The sequence below is a fragment of the Drosophila grimshawi genome, unplaced genomic scaffold, assembly GCF_018153295.1.
Source record: "Drosophila grimshawi isolate 15287-2541.00 unplaced genomic scaffold, ASM1815329v1 contig_311, whole genome shotgun sequence".
Taxonomy (NCBI): Eukaryota; Metazoa; Arthropoda; class Insecta; order Diptera; family Drosophilidae; genus Drosophila; species Drosophila grimshawi.
The window spans coordinates 26,690,384-26,714,362 of NW_025063098.1; the positions used below are offsets into that span (position 1 = coordinate 26,690,384).

The window sequence follows — 23,979 nt, forward strand, 5'->3', positions numbered from 1 at the left end:
TTTTGGTAGTTTTTTTGTTTCTTAAACATTTTCTTTTCTTTCTTTTTTTTTCCATTTGTTTTTGTTAAAAGATAAAAATGAATAATTTTAAAATAATGCATATTATTTACCCGTTAATACTACCTAATATTTAAATTACCTACTTTGAGAAATTGGGTTAAGCGTTATAATTATTATAATTTTATCTTATAAATATTTATATTTGATCTTGATCTTAAACTTTTTCTAATGGGTAATTTTGAAGCCCTGAAAATAGATCTTTGAAAATTAGGTAATATAAATAATAAATGGTAATTTTAAAGATTATACTCCAAAACAGGAATAAATCCTTAATGAAATCGTATCGTGGTGCTTGCCGGGCGACCACTGTACTTGCATTTGTACATACTTAATATGTGTGCATATATCTGGGCCGACTTTCTTTGGTGCTTGGCGCCTCGTTGCAATTTTGTCTGCAGTGCCGCAAGGAGTTTTGGGACAAGAATTGAAGTTTGGGCCAATGAATATACCGGCTAAATAATTGTTTAGTCAGACAGCAAAGTCACTCGAAAGACGATTAGCGTTTGTGTTCTTTTTAGCGTCTGTTGCAACATGCAATCAATAAAGATTTACTTAGTTGGGGGTGGGAGCGGGTTGGTGGATTGGGTGTAAAGGTCGGAGTGGAGTGGACTGGGTGGTGGCAATGCGGCAACAACAGCTGTTGCAATGGCTGACGAGACCACAGCAGCCAGACGCCGGCGCTGGCCCTCGTCACTTCAACACCTGCCTCCTCAGACCCGTTGCAAATGCCAATCAATGCACTTTTGGCCATGTGCCAAGTTGCTCTTAGCAACAGAAGAGCATCGAGTTGACTAACAGTTTGCATAGTTTCTCTTAAACATCAATTAAAGAGTGGCTGTTCAGAATCATTGAGAGTAGGTGAGTTTTGTTTAAAATCTACGAGTTTAATATTATACCCTATATTTATTATATTATTCCGATTTCTAGAGTTCATTTTTACTGTTCTATATTTCTTATTAGATTATTTGGCACCCAAAACTAGCAATAATGTTAGCTAACAGCGTGACTTAACAGCGAGCTCAAAAAGTTAAGAGAGCAGAATTGTTTCGGTTTTTGCAGAGCGACAGCCAGTAGAGATGCGCACGCAGCACACGCGTGAGTGTATCGTGAGTAACGTGCTGTGTCTCACACAAACGAATAGAATGCGGGGTCAAGTTAAGCTTGCGGCATAGCTTAAATAAGAGAGCACACTCTCTCATACAAAAGCAAAACACAAAATAAATAAATCCACGCGGCACACCAAGTATTACAGCCATCTGAAGTTGGGGTCGTGTTTGATTGTTTTTGTCACGCGCACATCATTGGCATGCACACAGGCGCACACCCACACGCACGCTCGCACACACACATACAGACGCTCGCACACAAACGCAACTACGTAAACATAATGCGCCGAGATTGAGCAAGGTGCGCTTAGCTCTTACAATGCTCTCAGTTTATTTCTGGCTCTCGTACAAAGCGCAACGTCGAAACGGACGGCTCGTACGGTCGCTCGGTCGCTAATGTGTTGTGTGTGTGTGTCGGTGTCGGTTTCGGTCTGTTTTTCGTCTTTACTGCTGCTTGACAAATGCAAATGCAACACAAATACGCAGTGTAACTAATGCATTTACATATATACATATATACATGTATTTATATATATATATATATGTGAATATTTTTAAGAAAAATATGAAATGAAAGAATTCTATGTCAAAAATAGCCACAAATTGTGCGAGTGTGTGTCTGTGTGTGCTGCATTCGCTGCGTGTGTGTGTGTGTGAGTGTGAGTGGGTGACATTCTTACAGCGCCTTAGCACTTAATTAAATTAAACTAAATTCAATTTGAATTAAAGGAATACTCAATCAAGCTAAAGCTCAAAGTGCAAACCGTTTGTGTGTTTGTGTGTGCGTGTGTGTATGTGTGTGTATGCTAAATATGATGCTAATTCAGTTTTACCGTTGTTGTTTATCGGCCATAAAATTGCTCGTTTATCGCCGATCGATTATCTTTTGATGACCCCAATTGTGGAGCTTTAAGGTTCTAATTAGATTTCGATAAAAATGTTAATCGTCAATTGTTCAAAGAAGAAGCAGCTGAAACTGTCGCTTTTTTGTTTTCTCTTTCTTAAACGCTTCTACCTGTTTAAAGCGACTATTGAATTCGATAAAAGCCGGTTTTTTGTTTTGGGGATTTATTCTAAAGCGTTGTATTTTATTTCCCCCTTTTTTAATTTCCATATTAAATTGTTTGTTATGCATTTTCTCTTAACGGTTTGCGGCGTAACACAGTGGGAAAAGCTATGCCTGAAAACTCAATTGAAATGTTTTTTTAATGATCGCAGAGTTTTCCTTAAAGCCAAACCAATTTGCTATGGCTCAAAACGCTTCATTAAAGTACACTTTATTCTGAGCACATTTGTGACTGGAATTGGGTTTTTATTTTCTTACTTATTTTTATCGTTTTTATGTGCTTTTTGCCTTAATTGAGCTTTCTAACATGCAACTCAATTATGACGTTGCATTCGACGCCCGCAATATGGCCCGAAAATCGTGCAAATGCACAAAAAACAAATTAATACAAAAATTGTATAAACACTTTCAAAATGCAGCTAAAGCAATTACAACAAAAATAACAACAACAACAACACACAAACATGGCACCTAATCAGAGTCAAATTAACAGCACATTTTTTAAAAGTAAATCCAATGTAGTACAGTGATCGTTCGATAAAGAAAATGCTTTGGCTCAGGCGTTATTAAAAAAAAAATATATTTTTTAAATCTTAAGTAGCTTAATTAAAAGTTAACGGAAACGTTTTTTTTAAATTTTGTATATCGAAGAATATATAGAAATTATGAATTGCCAATTAAAGATATTAAATCCATTATTGAATAAAAATTAATTGTTAATTAAAAAGTAATGACTAATAATAATAATAATCTTTGCATGATTTTTTTTTTAAATGATACTGAAAATACTGCCTACAACATTGTGAATTTTCTATTCAAGATGTCAAATGCATTAAATATTGGGTCTTAAAAATATGTTTATTCTTGGGTAGTGCTAAAAGTGAATTTTTATTTACGAGCCACTACTGTGTTACAGTGGAAACTTGATATTTAGAAAGCAGTTGTCATCATATCATCATTTAAAAGCCATAAAAAATATATGTAAATATATTTTAAAATTAAAATTAATTATCAAACGTTTCCTCTCTAAAAATGTTATAGGTTATTTGAAAAATTAAGATGCAAAAATATACAAAACAAAAAAATTTACAAGTGCTGAAAACCAATGAGTAACTGTTCGCATAGGGCATCATCTACCCAAAGTATATTGTACTAAAAACCGCAACCCTTTCACTTAAAAAAAAACTCACTGAGAATCCAAAGTGCAACAACCAACAACAACAGCAACAAATAAACGAGCCAAACGAGTTTCAATCAGCCAATAACCAATAAGCCAAACCAAATACAGCAACAACTTGGCCCGTTAGTGCGCCATCGTGGCCTATATTCAAAATAGATCAGCCTCAGTCGCAGATCAGCAGCAGCGCTGTCAAAATGCTAACAACAACAACAACAGCAACTTGAGAACGCAACCAAAAAAAAAAACAAGTTTCATGCTAAAATAATAATAATAAATAAACGCAATACAAAGTTTCAGTGCAAGTCTTAAAGTTGCAGACGAGAAGTCGCGCAAAAAAAGTGACCTACAAATACTGGTTTTACAACCAACAAGCAACAACCAACAACAACTCGTGAGAACCAACAACAACAACGGAAAATGCAGTCAACAGTTGCGGCTAAGCGGCCGGGTCCGCCAGTGCCGCCCAGGCCCAAAACAGCAGCAGCAGCAGCAGCAGCAGCAGCAACAGCAACTGCAACAGCAACAGCAGCAACAGTTGCCGCTGCGGCACCCGCCACGCCGCCCATCATCCAAAAGAAGCCCACATTTGTTAGCCAACTGAGCGCCGTAGGTCGCACCCTTGTCTACAAGTCGCCCTCGCTGAATCTCAATCAGAAGAAGCAGGCGCAAACACAAACGCCCACCATGGCGCTAGTTGCAACTGCAACAACAACAGCAACAGTTGCTGCTGCTCCAGCAGCAACACCAACAACAGCAACAGTTGCGCCCGCAACGGCGCCAAAGCCGCCTTTGAAGCTACGCAAGGCGCCCGCTGTGCCCACAGCTAAACCTCGTGACTCGGTGCTGATCAGCGTGAATCGCGCCAATTCTCTCAGTGCACAGTCGACGCCCGCCTTGAAGGATACCCGCCTCAGCCTGGGCAAGGTTGATTTTGAGCGGGCGGGTCTATTGCCCACCACCCAACCGTTGCCCAAGCCACGTAAAATTGTTCAATTGCCGGTGGCCACACTCGATATGGATGATGATGATGATGAAGAGGCGGCGGCAGCGTCGGTAGTGCTTATGCCCTCCACATTTGTGGTGCCACCCGCAACGCCAGCGAATAGCATTTTTCGTCGCTCCAAGACCACACTGGACAGTCCCATCTCCTCCACAAATCATGGTGGCAGTTATCTGGGTGGCAAAACAGTCGAATTCAAGAATAATCTAAAGAATGCCGCCGAACGTCTGTTCGCGGAGATCATCATCAGTCAATCGCAGAAGCAATCTGCAACGGATACGACCATTATAACGAAGCACGAGCGTGCCATTCAACATCAGGCGCTGTTCGAGCAGGAACTCGAACGGGGACGGGAGCGAGAGAGGGAACGGGAGCGGGCAAGGCTGAGGTGCGAGCGGGAGCAGCAACAGAAACAGCAGCAGGAACAGCAGGTTACCATTCAGGCAGCAGGCAATTGTACCCGCATCAACATCAATCCCCTCGCCACTTCGCAATCTGCCCCGAAGACCTCGTTGAGTGCTGGCAATACGCCGGTTAAGAAACATGCTTTTCATGAGCTACTCATCTCGGAGCTGGCAGCGATGCGCAATCGTTCTTGTTCACTGGAACAGTTGCCCACGAAATCACAATCGTTGGCCATGCCCATTAAGACAATGCCACGCCCACGCTATAATTCTATTGAGGATGCCGACACGGAGGATGTGGATGCCGATAACGTGGAGGATGCCGATGGCGATGAGGAGGATACGCTAACTTATGCCATCAAAAAGTCCCTCAAAGAGAACAGCAACAACAACAACAGCAGCAACAATAACAGCAACAACAACAAAGATGATAATCTAAACGGCAGTTCAACGCCTCGGAAACGTTGCCCCTCGGGCTGCTCCTCGGATTCATCGCCCTATGGCACGGAGAGATCACAGCGGATCAGAACCTCTGACTGGATCGAGGTGGGAGACAATGGCAAGCAGGTGACTCTGACCAGTTGTCACATCTCGCTGGAGGATTCGGGCATGGAGGATGAGGAGCGATTGGATGACATGTCCTCGTCGGGCGTCGGCGACAGCTGGGACAGCGTCAAGGAGGCCGAACGAGAGAACGAGAAACGTTGTCGTAACGTCAAACGGTGAGTCAAACAATTCCAATTGATTTATGATTATACACAACATTTTTATTGGGGTTCTTTTTTTCCTGTAAAGAAATTTAATGTTTACCCTGCATTCATCTGGCATCATCAAATAAATACTATTTTTAAAGTTGGAAACGTGATTTTAGATCGATTTTTATCTTAAAATTCCACACTAAAAAATTTATTAGCGGCTGATTTTTAGGTGAAAAGAGACTTTAATGCCGAAAGTTTTGTTATCTTATATATTTTGAATTATTCTTTATTTATCTAAAGAAAATATTTTTTTTTGTTCTTGTCCTCCATCAGCATTGCCTTAAAAACAAGTAAACAATTAATTTAATTATTTACAATAATGGGATTTTCAAAGAGCATTTAGTGACTAATGTGAAATGCGATCATTTGAAGTCTGGAAATCTAAATTGGTCATGTAAAACTTGTAATGGAAAAGTTATATTTACAGAAACAAAATCCATTGCAATTTATAATGAATTTTAAAGTATTACTTATGGGGTTTTACGTATATTTTGGAGTTCCCTTTATCCAATGGCATGTCATCAAAAAATTAATATGCCTATTGTGGACTTATAAAATATACATTTTATTATATTTACTTTTATTTCATAAAAAATAAATTTATTTGGTCCCCACGAGATACATTTTAAGTAAATGAAATATATAATCTTCTGAATGAAATTAGTCATTCGCATTTATTTCTCTCTGTGACTCTTCTGTGATTCATTAAACAATAATCGTAAGTTTCACAATAATCTGCATATACGGAAACAGGGCGGCATTAAATATTATCTAAAGAAACTGGTTTACTATACAGAACAGTTATCGGCGGGATGGCAAAGATTAAATAAATTTGCAGACATATTTCTGTCATGATATAATAAGAAAAGATCAGGAATTTTGTTCAGTTAAGCGTATCTTTGCACATTTCGTGACAAATTCATGGAAAATCCTATACCACACTAAACAATTTTTTTATTTTTTTTTAATATTTCGCGTTGAGATCGTGACCTAATGCTAAATTCTAAGAAGTATTAGTTATGTGCACACTATGTGATTCTCAATATGTAAACGTTGACAACGTGACCTTTACACTACTCATGTGGCTTACAAAACAAAAAAAAAACCCTGAAATCCCGAATACTTTTCGTTTGAGTTTTGCCTGCAATTTCATTGATTAGTTCGCTGGAAATTGCTGTCAAATGCCATAAAAATTGCTGCTGACAGGATTAATGTAGTGAACGGGAATATAAGGGATTTACTCCCTGCTCAGCCTGAACCCATGTGCTTTGTTATTGCTCTGCTTCCTGTTAAAAGGACACGCGTGTAGTATTGAAAGGCTGCTGTGTTGATGCTCATTGTCAACGTCATTTTCGTTAATTAGTTGTGGCTGATTGACAGACCCTTTTTACTTCTACTCTCGGCCCTCCCTTTTTTTCCTGTCTTGCATTATCAGTTGGACTGAGGAAAAATCAATAAATTGCTGTGTATTTTAAAAAGGGGCGCGAGATAAGATAAGCGGTCACTGCTATCTGGCAGATACAAAAGATGCTACCAACAGATACAAATAACTGTTGCTTGCCTGCCTGCATGCCTGGCTTGCCCTGCTTACGTTCCTTTTACCTGTTGTAGGGCAACCATTGGGGGCGGGGTTGGTGGCATGGGGGAGGCGTGTCTTTTGCCTACTGTGCCCCCTTGTAAAATCGCAACATGTGTAATTTTATTTATGCGCTTACAGCAATTATTTCACCGAGTTTCACTGCACTCTGCTGACACGCTTTACATGCCCTGGGCCACCATCAGCTCACAGATAGCTCGTATCTCACACATACACTCGTTCACATATGTATATGTTTTTTGTCCCATTGTCTTTTGTCTTTGGCTGCTCATGCAAATTGCTGGCAACGTTGTTTCGGGTTCTCTTCAGACTTAGATGCGGTTTGAACAGCTTTGCCTGGTTTATTTATGCTTCTTTTCATTTAAAATTTTTTTTCCATTTTTTTTTTATTTTTATTTTGTGATAAATTATTGCTGACACCATTTCGAAGGTGTTGTTGCTGTTGCTATTGTGGCACGTTGCATGTGTGCGCATTACGCTCGATTGCAGTTGCTGCAACATCAACAGCAATAGCAACTGCAACATCTTGCAATATTTACAACAACTCTTGCCTAGTTAACGTCTACTCATGTCTTGTATATATATATACACATACACACAATTTTATATTTACCTGTGTACATTGTGTATTTAATTTATCATAAATGCTTATTTCAACAAATCGAAACTCGTTTTCAGTCAGTCTCTGTACAATATTCAAAGCGTTGTTATTTTAACTGCGCATATGACTCTGTAACTCTTTCAATGCACGAGGGTAGCCATAATTGTTAGCCAAGTCAAATATCGCTTCGAGTGCAAGAAGATCTAAGATCTGATTTAAGTATTCATTGTATGGCTAACAATTGTTAATATATGTTTGTATTTTTATACCCTTGTAGATTATAATTTCATTTTATAATTTAGTCGTGAAGTTTATTGAAACTTGGCATATATCCATGTTTTTGAATACTATAGGAATTATAAGTTTGAAGTTTTTAGATCAAGATAGACGTAGACAAACAGGTCACCCTTTCTGATATAATATAAATACACGAATATAGAAAATTCTGTTTACTGCCATTTATGATACAGAAAACATTTGAAAAAACTTGAATGTCCATTTTTACTAAGCTTCTCTTTATAAGCTAAGAATCTTACACCTTGGCTTGTGTGGGTGTGTGTATTTTATGGCGACCTAATGGCTGGTATTTTTGCACGTCTTAGATAGTTCTTGTTGCTTTGGACTTAACTTTATAAGCAGCTAACTTCATAAAATGCATTTTCTGATAGATACTTTCTCATATTAAAACTGTTTTCAAAGTTAATCCTGAAACTATATGCTAAACGTACATTAAAGTTCATTAACAGTATGTGATAACAATATTATTCAACGTAGTTTACATTTGGATTAATATGCTATAATTTTTATCTATGCAGTATATAATATGATAATAACATAGCTTACCTTTGGATTAGCATAACAAGTCTATAAATTATATGGTGTATGCATATTTGGTTTTCCACCCTCGCAATTTATATGTGCACTGTGTATATTGCTGGACGTGTTTGCGGTGTGCTCAACGCTGATTATCGTGACTCACATTGTTTGGCATTTGTGCGATCGCACACATAACTACGATACAAACACACACGTTGGCACACACATAAAATTCAATATAAATGCAAATATACCATTCGTTAAAGCTCCCATATGCGGGTCTTGAAGCTTGAGAAACTCGCCCAAGCGCTGCGTCTCCCAGAGAGTCTGCCTCTCTTACTCTCTCACTCACTCTCTCGCTCTCTCTCTTTCTCTTGCGACCCATATTGATTAGTCATACATTTTACGTGCCCCGCAATGAGCCAAATGTTAGTATCTGACTTCGTCCCAGACACAAAAGTCACACACACAAATAGAATCGATGGCAATTATGTTGCGTCAAGAGTTTTTAGCATGTTCATAAAAGATAATAAATAAAGTGGACATGCAGAGAAAGCTGTGAAAATTCGTATAGAACTTGCCAATGATGCAGCTGATCAATTTGCACGCACATTCATGTGTAAATTGCGTCTTAAGCTTGTTATTTGAACTGTTTCTCATCTCAAAGAACAGTTAAATTGTTGCGAGATGCTTGCAAAGAAGAGGCTAACTCAATTTCGCCACATCTCTTTTGGACTGCTTTGATTATATGTATCATCTTATTATGCGTTCACCTCAAGATCTAAATCTAAATCTAAATCACAATCTGCTCATAACGATAATGGTTTGGTTTTATTTGCCATAACAGTTGTGATTTGACTTAGATTGATGTTACATGATTTTTATGGCCTGTTAGATTATTTGTGAACCGATTGTGCTGTCAGTCTAGGTTCATTTTGGGGTAGTAAATTCATCACTTACCATATAGTGCCCAACAGTAGCTTTAAATGGTCTAAGCTCTTTTTTGTCTAATATGTATAATATATATAATAATCACTTCTAACTGCGATCAATTTCCATGTTTTTGGTAAAAACTTCGAGTTAGGAAAACAATTTTGAAGCGAATAAGCACGAAATACGCGGCCTTGGGCACTAGATGGTTAAATATATTATTAATTTGTTCATTTAACTCAATACATAATATGTCCAATTTAAAAATACTAAATTTATGAATTTAATTATGTGTAATTAGAACTTATCTAAATTAAAGCTCTAAAATCTGAAATAAATGGGAAACATCATTGGCATATTTATAAACAGGTTTTGAGTAAAGTTTTTAAATTTCATACACAATTTTTGCATTATATCTGAATATATCTAAGCAGTTGCCGTTAATTAAATATTGAACAATTTAATGTGTTAGGAATGTGGTCTTATATAATGAAGAATAATTGAAGTCGAGTTCGACTCTTTTTTGTCTAATTGCCTGTCTCACGTTTATTTCCAGTTTAGATCTTGGGTTTTATTACTTCATATGTACGAAAATGCCAAACTGGTTGCTGTTTGCTAGTTGCCAACAGGGCGCTCTAATTGAGTTGTTAATGAAACTTACTTATAGATGAGATGCGCCTCGGCAATGCCGTGAAAGCTTTCCTATTTCTGCCCCGCTCGAAAACCAATTATCCGTCTTCACATAGCAAATCAATTTGTGCTGTGTGCCCATAAAAAATACTATACATGAGTATGTACTCGTATTTTATATATATTTATATATATGTTTATATATATATACAATGTGCATGTGTAGGAAAAACTGTTGATGTGCTTCTTTTGTATCGCTTTCCGATGCAATTTCCTTGTGGCTTCCTCCCCTACCAAAAAAAAATCCAAAACAACCGAAGCTGATTAAGCCATTAAAAATTCAAGCGCAAACTGTGTGCGCAGACTAACGAGCTTTTGATTAAATGATATGCTGCCCAAAGTTTTTTTTTTTCTTTTTTGTGGGGGCATAATTTAAGTTTTAAAGTAATTTACAATCAGAAAGTATTTAGATTGAGGACTGAATATGCATGTTGAGTTAACCAGTTTCATCTAATTAGAGCGGTCAATTGAAGTGCTTTGTATAGAAACAAATTGGTTTTCTCAAGTTGTGGGAATTTTAAAGAATAATTTATTGAACCGTTTAATCTAATTCACATCAGATTGAGGTAAAAAGAGATTGATTAGAATCTATTGAGGGAGAGATTGAGATTGAGTTAAATTTTCTTTTCGTCGGCTTGCCTAAGGTATATCAATCCAACATTTTAATATTTTTATTTTAACTTAAATCAGTTTCCATAAAAATATCAATATTATCTTAAAGTTTTACTTGACACACAATTTCTTCAGTTAACGTTTAGCTATTCTACTTAATTAAATCCAACATTTTATTACATTTATATAAATTTAAGAGAGTTTCCATCAAATATCGATTGCATTCTTACATTTTATTCAATTATTGTTCAGTCATTCACATTATTTCATTAACAGCTAGCAAATAGTATTCAATTCATTCATTGGAATTCACATTCCTCCATTCAAACCATTCAAGCCGTTTTCCCTTCTTTATGGCTATGTGTGCAGTAATTTTCCTCATTTGTAATTGAAGTGAAGGAAACATTAGGGCAATTCTATGATTAGTTTTCACTTTGCATACCGCATTCGCTTTTTTTTTTTTGGGGCAACTCCCCACTAAGTGCAACTCAATGTGGTCGGTCATTGGCATTTAAACTCGTAGCTCGCAACTTCTTGAATTCATTTCATTTGGGCCCATTTTCATTAATAGGCCCATTTTTTGTTGCTGTTGTTGCTGTTGTTGGACATTTCACTTGCCGATTAAAGCAAAAACAAACGTGAAAATGCTCAATTCAATCATAAATTTTTGTTGTCACCCCTCGGTGCCCATCCCTCTCTCTCTCTCTCTCTGACTCTCTCTTTGCCATGGCTTTGCGATAACAATGCTGTAATTTGGCGAGCAGTTTGTTTATCTAACTGACTCCAATGCAATGCGATGTCGGCAATCGCTCCGTCGTCGTGGCCGTCCCCTTTAATTGAAGTGTGCCTTTTGTGGCTTTCATTGCACTTTTACTCACCAACTTATGTATATATATAAATATATATATATATGTATATATATATACTCTATATATCTATATATCTATACTTTATATGGGTATTTATGGAGATGTCTATGCCCCATCGATGCGCTACGTCAATTGGCGATTAACAAACCGAATTCGTGCAAATAATTAAAGGGGCTGCCTCTTGTTGCCCGTTTGCCAGATAAATTCAGTGGCAACCACTCACTGAGTGTGTACAAGCCGGCTGCGTTGCTGCACTCCATCTGGCAATGGCTGTAATTACAAGACTCTGGCAGCGACGCATGCGCCGACAATTTTATTGTTGCTGTTTGAGGATGTGGCACAGCAGCAGCAGCAGCAGCAGCAGCAGCAGCAGCAGCAGCAACAACAGCAACAATAACAATAACACAATAAGGCATAATCCAATTTGCAACGCGAATTCATAGCCCACAGTCTCGCACAGGGAGAGAGCGAGAGCAGCAGTAGCAACAAAAGTCACAGTTTTCTATTTATTTTTATTGCAATTTTCCATTTTTGTTGTTTGTGGTTTTTTTTTTATTACCTTTTTCATACCCTGTAACTGGTAAGTGTTTCAAATAGCTTACCATAACATCCATCCAAGAGAATATAAGAGCTATAGACACCTAATTTAGAATGTGTTGCTATACTGTGTTCTCCTATACTTTATCATAGATAAACGACGAACAACATCGAAAATCTATAATTTTGTATATCGCAGTATCAGCTCAAGAAGATCAAAAAATATTTGACAGGGAAATGCTGGACTCAACTATATTCATCTGAGCACTAAACTTTGCTTCAACAGATAAATACTTAAATTTTTAATAGTATTCCTTCTTCTCGTTATCCCTCCGCATCGGCAAACAAATCTTAGTTAAATATAATATTTTTTATAAATTTCTTTTATAACTAAAAAAAAAATGAAATATGTTTTGTGATATTTAATTATATTTGATATGAACATATTTAGAACAACTTTCACCATTTGAGCAGCAAATATGGAGAATTCATTGCGTTGTTATTTTGCAAAATCTTCTAATCAGATAGAAAACTGGTTAATAATTTCTCTCAACACATGTCCGGAATTGCAATGTCACTGAAAATCAAAGAAAATATTTACTTAAAATGCACAGATGGTAATTGTTATTCACACATTAGTTAGTATAAACTCTGTTTACAGGGTATCCTTTGAACGAGCACAACTTGTTGGTATTTTGATTTGTACTTTTCTTATTCGTTTGTTGTCTTATCGCCATCGAGATTGGAAGGAAACCGCTAATGCGCATTTTTAAAAATATGAAATGTCTGCGTGTAAATCACACATCAACTCAACAGAGTCTCAGCAACAGCTACAGCCTCAGCTTCAGGTTCAGCTCGATTCGGTTCCACAGCTTATGAGTCTTAAATATATTATTATGCCAATAATATAATGTATCATATATGCGACGCTTGTCGGACGCGTCGTTTCCTATGTTCGCGCAGTGGGTAAAATGCAAATTGTAAATGCTGTATTTTTCTTTTTATGCTTGTGCATAAACGCAGTTATATACTACACACACACTTACACAGAGTCTGGCTAAGCAGTTGGCATCGTGGATTATAAAATAAATTCAATCAAAGCGAAAGCAATTGCAACACTCGCAACAGGCACCAACAAAAGCAATAAAAGCAACAACTACAATGCGGTCACCCGACTGCCTGCTGTTATTGTTGTTGTTGTTGTTGCTGCTGCTGCTGCTGCTTGCTGCAGTTGCTGCAACTTTATTTTAATTTAATTGCATAACTGAGCAACAGTTGTCCGTTGTCAAGAATTGCCAGCAATTTCCGCAGCTCAGATTCACAGCATCAGCATCTCAATAAACAACAAATATGCATCTGGATTCTAAGTAATATTTTTTACGATTTTTGCAGTTTCTCAAGTGAACTTTGTGTTTTTATAGCCTTATAGAGATTATTATAATTCCCTTGTGTTATTTGTAATGCAGTGAAGGTGACGTGTATATGTATTCCTGATCATAATAATTTCAGATTTATCAGCTATCAGAGGAGTTCTTTTATAAAACAGCCTTTTGTTTAGCAATATATTTAAATCGGACTAATAAATTGAAATATATAGGAACAATTGATCTTTTCGTCGACTTATAATAATATTTAGAAGCCGGCAAAAGTCCGGACTTCGACAAGGCTATATAATATTAAACTACAGATAGCGTTTCTTGTTCTTTCTTGTTTGATGTTTGAATTGCGCTGTCACCAAGTTGACTGAGCCAGATATTTAAGCATAGCAGCACACCATATAAACTTGGCCAACTTTTACTTTACTCCAGATGACCATAATCCAAAGTTAAACATGGGCGTGCCGCTCTTGCTCGAAAATCATAGACATGGGCAGATCTCTGTGGAAAGTCATCACAATACATACTTAGCAAGTTTACAAAAGATTAAAGTCTTGTATTTGCAGCCCCTAATAAGGGGGTGTGTACCGCACTACCCCCGCCCGACTCTATTTGTTCGCTATAATTTGAGCTAAAAGTCTTAATTTACATGCCACCGTCAAACACATTTTCAGCGCCAACGTCTTTCTTTCGTCGTATTCCATAAATTTGTTTTTCAACTGCATTTTCAGTTTTCAGTTTCCATTGAAAAGCGCTGCGCATGCGCAACTGAGAGGGGAAGAGTGGAAGAGGAATGGAAGAGGGAGTGGGGGACGGTCTATTAGACATTTGCAAATGATTATTAAAAACGAAACGAAAACTGTGTCGTAATAGCGTCGACAAAACGCGAAAGGCAAACTCCAACAACAACTGCAGCTCCAAAACTTTTGCTCGATGCAGACTCTCAATTTCCAAGCATAATTTTCTGGGAATTGCAACAGCAATAAACTGCAGCAGCAACGAAAACACAAAACAAAAACATTTGTAATGTGCCTGTAAGCAAATGCAGTCCGGAGTTGGTTTGTTTTGCTTGCTCTATGTTTACCCAAGATGCCATTTGCATATCTTTGGCATTTTACATGGAAATTCTTAGATCATAACTGTAGCAATAACCATTCAAAGGCAAATATTATTTGGTTTAGTCTTCCTCAACCGGAAATACTAACCTCTGCCTTTCCCTCTCCCTCTTCCTCACCCCGCACTTTTATCTTGTATTTGAGCAGCTAAAACAACAATAAACGTCGATCGCTTCCTTAACAAACGTTGACAAAAATCTTGACAGCTGGTCAGCAGTTGGTTCCTCTATTTTTAAACTCCCATAACATTTGTTTGTTTGTTTGTTTACTTTTGTGGTTGCTGCTTGATTGATGAAGACCAGATGATAATAATTGCCATGATGATATATTTTTAACACACTAACTAAGGGAACTTGTTTATTTGAACTCATTAAAGTCGAGGCTCAAGGTGAGCATTTGACAGAGATTTAAAACAAAATGTTGCGTTCTTCCAGTGTTGATTAGATTGACCTTAAGTTTTGTATAATCATCTCGCGGCATATATATATATATATATATTTGAAATATATTCGAAATAGTTAATGATCTTTTTCTTTATGAATGTTATATACAATAATATTATAAATACATTTATAATGTAGATTAAATTGATGTTTATTTTGACTGGCTACTAAGGCCTGTGGCTATATTGGTTGTAAATATAAAAAATGTTTGTAATTTTGGGTAATTAGCTTGCTTTAATTATCTTTACTTTAAACACAACCTTTTACAAGGTAAAGATTTCTAGCAGTCAGCTTTAATTTGTTTACATTCGTTAAAGTTTCCTACCACTCATCTTACATGCAACAGTTAATCAAACCAACTATCAATTAACCCACAAGGTTTACAATCACAAAGATCTGTTGCTGTTGATTTCTTCAAATCCCACACTCGACGTGCACCTGAACTCAGGATCAATCGAGTGCAAATCATTACATACAAAGCCCATCAATTGAGCTTAATGAATCAGAATTGATTTTAATGATCGCGCCAGCATTCAAAATACCAAACACAATTTTGCTACCAAACGTGCAATTCTCAATCTGAAGACCGCGATCCCCTTTGCCCAAATGTGTGGGCTGACTGCCTGGCTCGGCTGCTGGCTGGCTGCTGGTTGGCTGCCTTCATGGGCTTATGGGTCGAATGGTGCGAACGTATGTAGGTGGTTTTTTTCATGCCACAGCCTGCGAAAACAAAGACACACGAACATAGATTCAAGCCAAGTTTAGACTAATAACGCAGAAATGTAAAATCACGCAAAGCAATCATAAATTATAAACACCAGAGACGTATCTCAAAAGGCAACTGGGAAACTGTACGATAGCGTAGACCAACTACACTGAGAGAACAAAACCGAGTAAATTGTACTATTGAGATCTTGACAGTGGATCAATATGAAAATAAATATTAATATATTGGTTTTGAGAACTTAAAAAATCTGAAATAGAGTCACATTCAGGTTCAGACTCGATTAAACTTCTTTGGAAGTATTTTATAACCATTAAGTACATTATGCTGTAAATATCTGATATTAAATTATATGATTTAAAAGAAAACTAGTACTTTCGACATTTTTACTATTAGTACTTTTTTTTTGTATTAAAAAGTTTATTGTGTACCCTTATCAAGTTTGGTTCCTTAGATTTTAGGTAGGTCAAACTTAATTTGAATACTTAATTTTTTCTCTGTGTATAAACTGAAACCACGTTGCCCATTGCCTGTGCCTCATGCGCCTGTCAGTCAGTCAGTCAGTTAGTCAATTGTTGTTGTTGCCGCGTTGTAATTATGATGAGTGCCACTCGCTGCTAAAGATACACACACCAGATTCGGTTGCCGAGAGTGTGAGAACCGTTAAAGTATGGCAAAGCGACTCTAACTGAACAACTGACTGACTGACTCGACTGAGTGACTGACTGACTGGCTGACAAGTGCTGGGCCTCTTCTGTCTGTTTCAAATAGTTTTAGATGATGTGACAGAAAACCCGAAACCCAACAGCCCAAAAGCCAACTCGAAATAAGTAGCACAAAGTGCGCGCAGTGCTCCAAAGTCGTCTGTCTCAATGTCTGCGCCTGTTTACGGTATACGGGTTGTGTCGTCTAAAGTCAGTCAGTCAATCTCTATCTTTCTCTCTCTCTCTCTCTCTCTGTCAACTGGAAGTTCTGTGTGAAATGTAAGTAAGCGTCGAGTCCCTCATAATCATCATAATTGCTAAGCATCTGACACTTTACTGTACACTGATTGTAACTTCCCGATGTTGGTAGCAGCAAATAACAGCAGCAACAACTGTCGGATTCGTTGATCTGTATTATATATGGTGTGAGCACTCTGAGAATTGTGTGCTTGAACCATCAGAACAACAACAACAACAACAAAAGCCACGTCAACACTACACCTTTTCAGATTCCTCAAGATTTCAACGCACAACGGTACTTTGCCTCTTTTTGTTGGCTGCGCTGTTCTATGCAGCACATTTTTCCAGCTGTACAAATATTTGGCTTTGTATATTAGCTTTGGGTCAAGTGTGAAAACGCTGTAACTTTCTATACAAGTTTCTAACTCTTTTTTAATACAGTGTGTAACATAGATGGTCACTGTATTGTTGAACACAGTTTCAAAATACTTTCTTAGCTTACATGTTGAACTTTAAATTATGCAGGGTTCATTTAAAGAATAAAGGGCGCCCTTAAGCTGAATATCCAATTTTTCCACTGCCATAAGTTTTATTTTTATCATGGTTTGGATTCTTTCTGTTTCTAAAGATAATTTGTATCCCAACAATGGCCTTGAATGAAAATCTTTCATACATAATAAAAACTAAAAAACAATACTTTTTTTTTATCTATGCGACTTTATTTGCATCGTTAATATGTCAATTTACTCTATAATTATGTCTTATTTGTAAATGGATCGTTTTCCGATATTTGATTATTTAGAAACCATTGGGAAAAGTTATTAATATATAACACAAATTATGATTTATAATATATTTTTTCTATATCTGCAATATTTTAGTAATTTATTTTCACAAATTCTGAGTTAATATTTGGGTCATTATATGTATTTTGACCTTCTATTATCCAATTATCTTTTCTTCATTTATTTATTCTTTTGGCACTTTTAATTTACGATTGTCTAACTTTCAGCTCAATTTCATTGTTTCGTTCTCAAGATTTATTATAGACAGGTTCTTTATTCAAATATTATGCGGAATTGCTTAACGGTTGCTGATTCGATTACCCTTTCCAATTCCCACAATCTTTGGAAATAGACGCACTTTAAATTGATGTAGACAAGCGTATAATTAATATTTTTTGGTACATAACTTGTCCGTTTTCCATTATAATTTTAGCATTAGTTAATTAAGCGACTTTTCAGTTCAACTGTGCTAATTTTATGCAAACTCACCCATCGACGTGAGAAAAACACAAAACAAACAACAAATAAAAACTGTAAATTTTGTAAAAACCGAAAGCCAAAATGTAAAAAAAGTTGCAGATGCGGAAAAATTGGCCAACTAGTGAATGGTGACTGCTGATGGCTGATGGCGACCTGGAAGTGGATGTGGATGTGGATCTGGACGTGGACGCATATGTGCGCGTAGGCAGCCAGTCTTTCCAGCTGTCCAACTGTCTGCCAGTCTAACTAACCGACTGACTGCCCTGGCCTGGTCTGGCTTGGCTTATATAAAAACCCACATGACGATACAATTTGTGTGTTGTTATTTTGTGTTTTTGGTACAATTTCGTATGAGTTTTTTTTTATGTGTTGCTGTTGTTTTTGTTGCGTTAATTTATAACATTAGTCGTGTGTTTTGGCTGCCCAAAAATGAGGCGAAAAGAAAACTGTAAGAAAACTGAAGCCGCTTACGAAATGCGCAGACTTGTGACGAGCAACAGCAGCAGCACCACCGTAGCACCACAGCGTACCACTTGGCCAGCACTTGTGTGCATGGCCCAATGGAGCTGAAGTCGCAGCAGAAAACAAATTCAAAACCAAATCAGCGCAGCTACCGGAAGCAATTCGCCACTTAATGCACTTGAGCTCAGTTTTGCGCTACAAAATTTGAATTTCAAATTTTGAAATTTTTGTTGTATGTTTTTTTTTTTTATAACTAAGCCAGTCACAGATTCCGGCTTGTGGACCAGCTGGTCTACTCCACTTGCCAGCTGGTTTTTTGTTTTATTTTATTGGTGGCGAATTCCTGGCTACTGCAATTCCTCACGCACTGAGCCCGCTTGTCTAATAATATATATGTGCATACCGAAGGATCCATACGATTTCGAATCAAAGTTTACCATCCTCACAATCAGACAATTTTGTAACTCACCTTTTGCTGCGTCAGTCTTTTTCTTTCATTATTTTATTTTATCTCAAGTGCTGTTAGCGCAATTGAACTTTATGAGTTTGTGGTTGTCTGTTGCCCAAAATAGCAGCTGCTGTTGTTGCCAGTGCTGCTGCTGCTGCTGCTGCTGATTTGTATCTTATAGATACAAAACGAAACTAAGCAGTCAAGTGCGCTCATTGCTCAAGTTTCCTGCTCCAATCGGCCACATTGGCCACAAGTGCTTTGACTTTTTTCTAGTTGTTGTTGCCATTGTTTGTTGTTGTTGTCATTTACACCCATGTAAATGCGGAATTTCGCTTGCCTAGATATCTCTGGTTATTATATTAAGCACTTCAGATTTGGCAATAGCTAATACCCGACTAACCTTTCGTCATACTCGTTGAAAATTGAAAGAATTACGCTTGCAATGTGCATATTGGCAATAGTTAAATATAAATATTGTTGTGCATGGAGCTCCCTTTGTTGTTTATTTAAAAAATCAATTCCCAGACATACAAATATATGAATTGTTTGGTCTAGTTTAAAAGAAAAACGACTTAAAACACTCTTTTTCTTTTGTTGCTTGTAGATTATCATATTAAAAACCTTATGACTAAATTGATATTTTGATCTTTGATAATATGTTTTGGATACTTTCTTTTTTTTAAATATTTTACTGTCAATTTGATTTTACTACTTTTTTTTTAAGAGTTTGTGTACCAAAGCACTGATGATAATAAATACTTTATTGTCTATTATACCGAAAGGAATATATCTTATTGTTATGGATGATAAATGTATAATAAGGCACAGCTGATTCAAAAATATTATGGAATTTTTAAATTAATCCTTGATTTTCTTTAAGTCGTTTTACAATAAGCTTTAAAACTATTTGTATTATTACCTTAAATACTTTCACATATACAAATATCGACGATCAACAGAAAGTTTATGTATTAAGAGAAATACTATGATATAAACATACCATTTTTGATATAAACGAATATAAACACGAAATAGGTATTAACTGACATTAGGCGACACGACAAAAGCTGAAATTTTTGCATTCAATGATTGTTTCTCTTTTTTCGAAATTTTTAAATATATTTATATATTTAGCTTGAGTTTAGGTCTTTTTTTTTTGGTTTATTTTTCATAAGAGTTTTTTTTCTTCAAATAGTGTGCATAATATGAGTATACGTAAATAATTCACGAAGCATATTTGATATATTACCAGACGACTTTCGCTTTTGTCTAGTCCAAGCAGGCAACTGGCATAGCCAAATGCTCGATAGTTTCTAGCCCAAAAACCATCGACCCATCGTTAAAAGCAAAGCCAGTCGATGACATGCTGCATAAATTAAGAAACCCTACACACCTTCTTTCTCTGAAATGCTATTCGCAAAGGTGGTGCCGATGTTTGGTCTTTTAGTTTTGTCTGTATGAGTGTGTGTGTGTGTTTTTTTTTAAGTTTTGTTTAGTTCTACTAATCAGAAAACCGAAATCAAATTTCGCTTTTCGTTAGACTCGAAAGAGAAACCCGAAACTAATCGTATGGAACGCAGGTCACTAAACTAAACGAAATTTTGTGCTGTAGTATTTGGGTAACCAAACCAAACCAAAGCAAACCAAACCAAAAACCGACGTGAAATCAAATCGAGAGCTATCTGCTGCTTCTTCTTCTGCTTCCTCTTCTTTTTAGCTTATTTGCATATGATTACTTAGTTGTATTTAGAAATTTCACAAAATGAGCGAAGCAAAGTGGCTTAGAAACCAGCCCAGAAACCAACAGGTAGCACACGCATCCAACTTGGCGCTGTTTCCAGTCCCATTTTAAATGAAAGCGAATGTTGTGAAGAAAGGCGGGGGCGTTGTTTTTGTTTTTGTTGTTGTTGTTGTTGTATCACGTAGTGGAGACCCTGCATATAAATCTACTACTGATAGCGCATTTCATTTATGGCTAAGAAAGCGCATTCAATTTCAGTCAACACTCACACAAACACTGAGCTTGACCCTCTTTTTGCCAACTCGTTAAATGTTTTTGTATTGTTTTTATTTCTGTTTTTTTTGGTTGTTATTGTTTGTCTTGTATTTTTTATTTTGTTTTTGTTTACCACTTAACGCACTCGTCATTTGGCTTTTGTTATGTGCAAGGTTTTAGGTAAATTACCCAGCAACAATTTTCAGGCGACTTCTCAGTTAATTAGCGCTCCATCTGAGATCTTTTTAGAATACAATGGTCAAATTATAACCCATTAGAGTGCGGCATTGAAAGAGCTCGCAATTTTTGTTATATTCCTAGTGTACCCTGTACTTAAGTAGCAAACTTTCAGTTAATCTGCAACATTCTGTACTTAAGAGATATGTTCTTAGTCTTAGCTACACACATATATTTTTTAATGTTTGTTTACTCTGACCTGATTAACACTGTGAACTTGGTGAAAATTATAAATGGGAACAGGATAAAACCTCAATTAGCTCTTGGGAGAAAATAAATTATATATATAAATGTATGAACTGACTTAAATTTCGATAAAATCCTTGACAAATCCTCATGTCTTTTATTTTATATTATGTTAGTCTTTTTATTTTTAAATACAATTGCTATATGTTTTACTAAAAGGTTTGTGGGTTATATTCTTAGTTGAAAATGTATTATAATTTATGTTTAACCATCATCTACTCTGACCTCATTAACACTGTGAACATAATGAAAATTAGAGAGGGGAAAGCAAATGGAGTGGAAAATTTATATTTATAATATAAATGTGTGACTTCATCCTTAGTTTTTCTCTTTGTTCGAGTTTTTCTTTTTATTTTGGTATAGAAATGTTTTATTTAACTTAAGGTTTTGTGGTTAATATTCTTAAGCGAACCTGTATAATAAGTTATTTTTAACCACCATCTACTCTGACCTCATTGGCACTGTGAACTTGATAATGGGTTCTAGCTGATTTTAACCTATCATTTGCCCTCAAACACAATGCATTGAGTTCTCTTTTGATTAAAACACACACAATGAAGTCAGCGGGCTGCGGGCCCATTTGATTTGTTGGCCAAAAAGCTGGAAACCTTTTATTGAGCAAAACTTCATAAACGTTTTTGATTTCTGGGTCAACTATTGATATTATGATCACGTAGTTTGGTTTTGCGAGAAATCGACCCGAACCGCGTTGAGTTGAGTTGAGTTGACTGGCTGAAAAGGCATTTCAAGATTTATGACAACGTTGCCATCAAAATGGCGCCGTTGTTGTTGTTTGTTGTTTGTTGTTGCATTCTTTTAAGTTGCAGTGCATCCCGTTCGTGCTCCCATTTGCCACCTGCGCGAGTGGATGCACTATTTTCGGTGGTGCTGTGGTGTATGTGTGCGTATGTGTGTGTGTGTGCTTGTTGTGCTTGGGTGTGTGTCTCCGCTGTGGTGCGTGCAGCGCTTTTTTTTAGTTTATTTTTAAAATGCGACAACGAAGTCGACGACGACGACGACAAACGACGACGACGCGCTCCCAATTCCGCTTTTCGATTCTCGCACACAAGGGGCAAGGGTAATGTGGTCTATAGTTTTTTTTTCTTTCTGTTGCCTGTCGACGCTGTCGGGGAGCATAACAAATTTGATGGCATCCAACAAACCTCCTGCGCGTCAACACAACACAATTTGTTTCTGAATGAGCAACGCGTTGTGCCCGAAATTTCTTCTTTTCTGTTTTTTGTCGCTGTATTTGAGGTTTTACCCTTTGGCTCATTGAACAGCAGGCAAATATGATGTACTATACAGAGAAATCAACGTGTTATTTTGTTATTAACGCTAAAAATAGCAATTGTAGCGGCTGTCGAATAACGCTACAGGGTGGTTTTGTTTTCAAACTATAGTTATATATTTGTTTAGGTGTACACTCACAGAAAGCAATCAAAATTGGTACAGCTGTTGTCAGAGAGCAACAAGGTTTGATATTCCAAAATTCCAAATAAAATTCGTATATTTAGAACTGTTTTCTTTGAGATAAATGAGATTTAATACGTGCGAGAATGTTTTTGCCCATATTAATGCAGTTTTAGTCTATAATATTGACTTATTATTATTCTCATTGGGCACAAAAGTGGGCAGGGAACGACTAGGTTAAAATTTCCAGCTTAGAAAATAAAATTCCAATTTCAATAGTTTTTTTTATACAAGCACATTTTTAATCTCGATATTATCTATATGCCTTGCATCAAGAGCTTGAGTACGTAAAGTTATAAATAAATAATCTGTATATAAAATCAGTATGCTCTAATTAAATGCACTACTCTTTTGCTTATGACTAGCCAGCTTAAATTGTTTGCTTCTTATCACACAGTACTCTCGTGCTCAATCTTGTATTTATAATTGTTGCAGATACTTTTCATATCTCCATATGCTCATCTCTCACATACTCTGGCGACACACCCTGTTTGTTATTTTATTTTTATTAAATCAATACACGCATTTCTTATATATTTTTATCTTTGTCTTGATTTTCTAATTTTCTCAGCTCTTTCAGCTGTGCTCTGCATCCACAAATATACAGATGTACATATATACATATATATATATATGTATATATATATATATGTATATATAAATATATGCATCTGATAGATAGAACTGTGTGCCTTTTGTATCTCTTCCGCTCGATGCGAGAGAGAGAATGAATGACTCGGGCTATTCGACGTGGCAAAAAGTCGCCAACGTTTGACTTTTAGTTGCACGCGAATTTCTCAGCGCTATCAAAGCGAGATCCAACAATTCCCAGTCAAAAGCCCAAATACGGCATTAAAAAAACTAAATTATATGTTTATAATTCCCATATTGTTTGTACATATTCTAATTAGTGAGTACGCGTCAAAAAGCCCCCCGACCAAAGCGATCAAAATATTTACGTAGCTTATGTTGTCGTTGTTGTTGTTGTGATTGCTGTTGTGTTTTTTCTTTTCTGCGTGTG

At 36.6% G+C, this 23,979-nt stretch overlaps 1 protein-coding gene across 2 annotated transcripts in view; it reads left to right on the forward strand.

Moving 5' to 3' along the window:
* Positions 1-1,498: 1,498 nt before the first annotated feature.
* Positions 1,499-23,979, forward strand: part of LOC6568554 (type-2 histone deacetylase 1) — a 50,362-nt gene continuing 27,881 nt past the window's right edge. Inside the window, exons 1-2 of one of the 2 annotated variants that reach the window (XM_032740815.1) lie at positions 1,499-1,653; positions 3,274-5,538. In XM_032740815.1, coding sequence (XP_032596706.1) covers positions 3,830-5,538 — 1,709 coding nt within the window. In that variant the 5' untranslated portion in view covers positions 1,499-1,653; positions 3,274-3,829. Of the gene's footprint in view, positions 1,654-3,273; positions 5,539-23,743; positions 23,869-23,979 lie in introns of those variants that run through there. The other variant, XM_032740816.1, reaches the window with a different exon arrangement.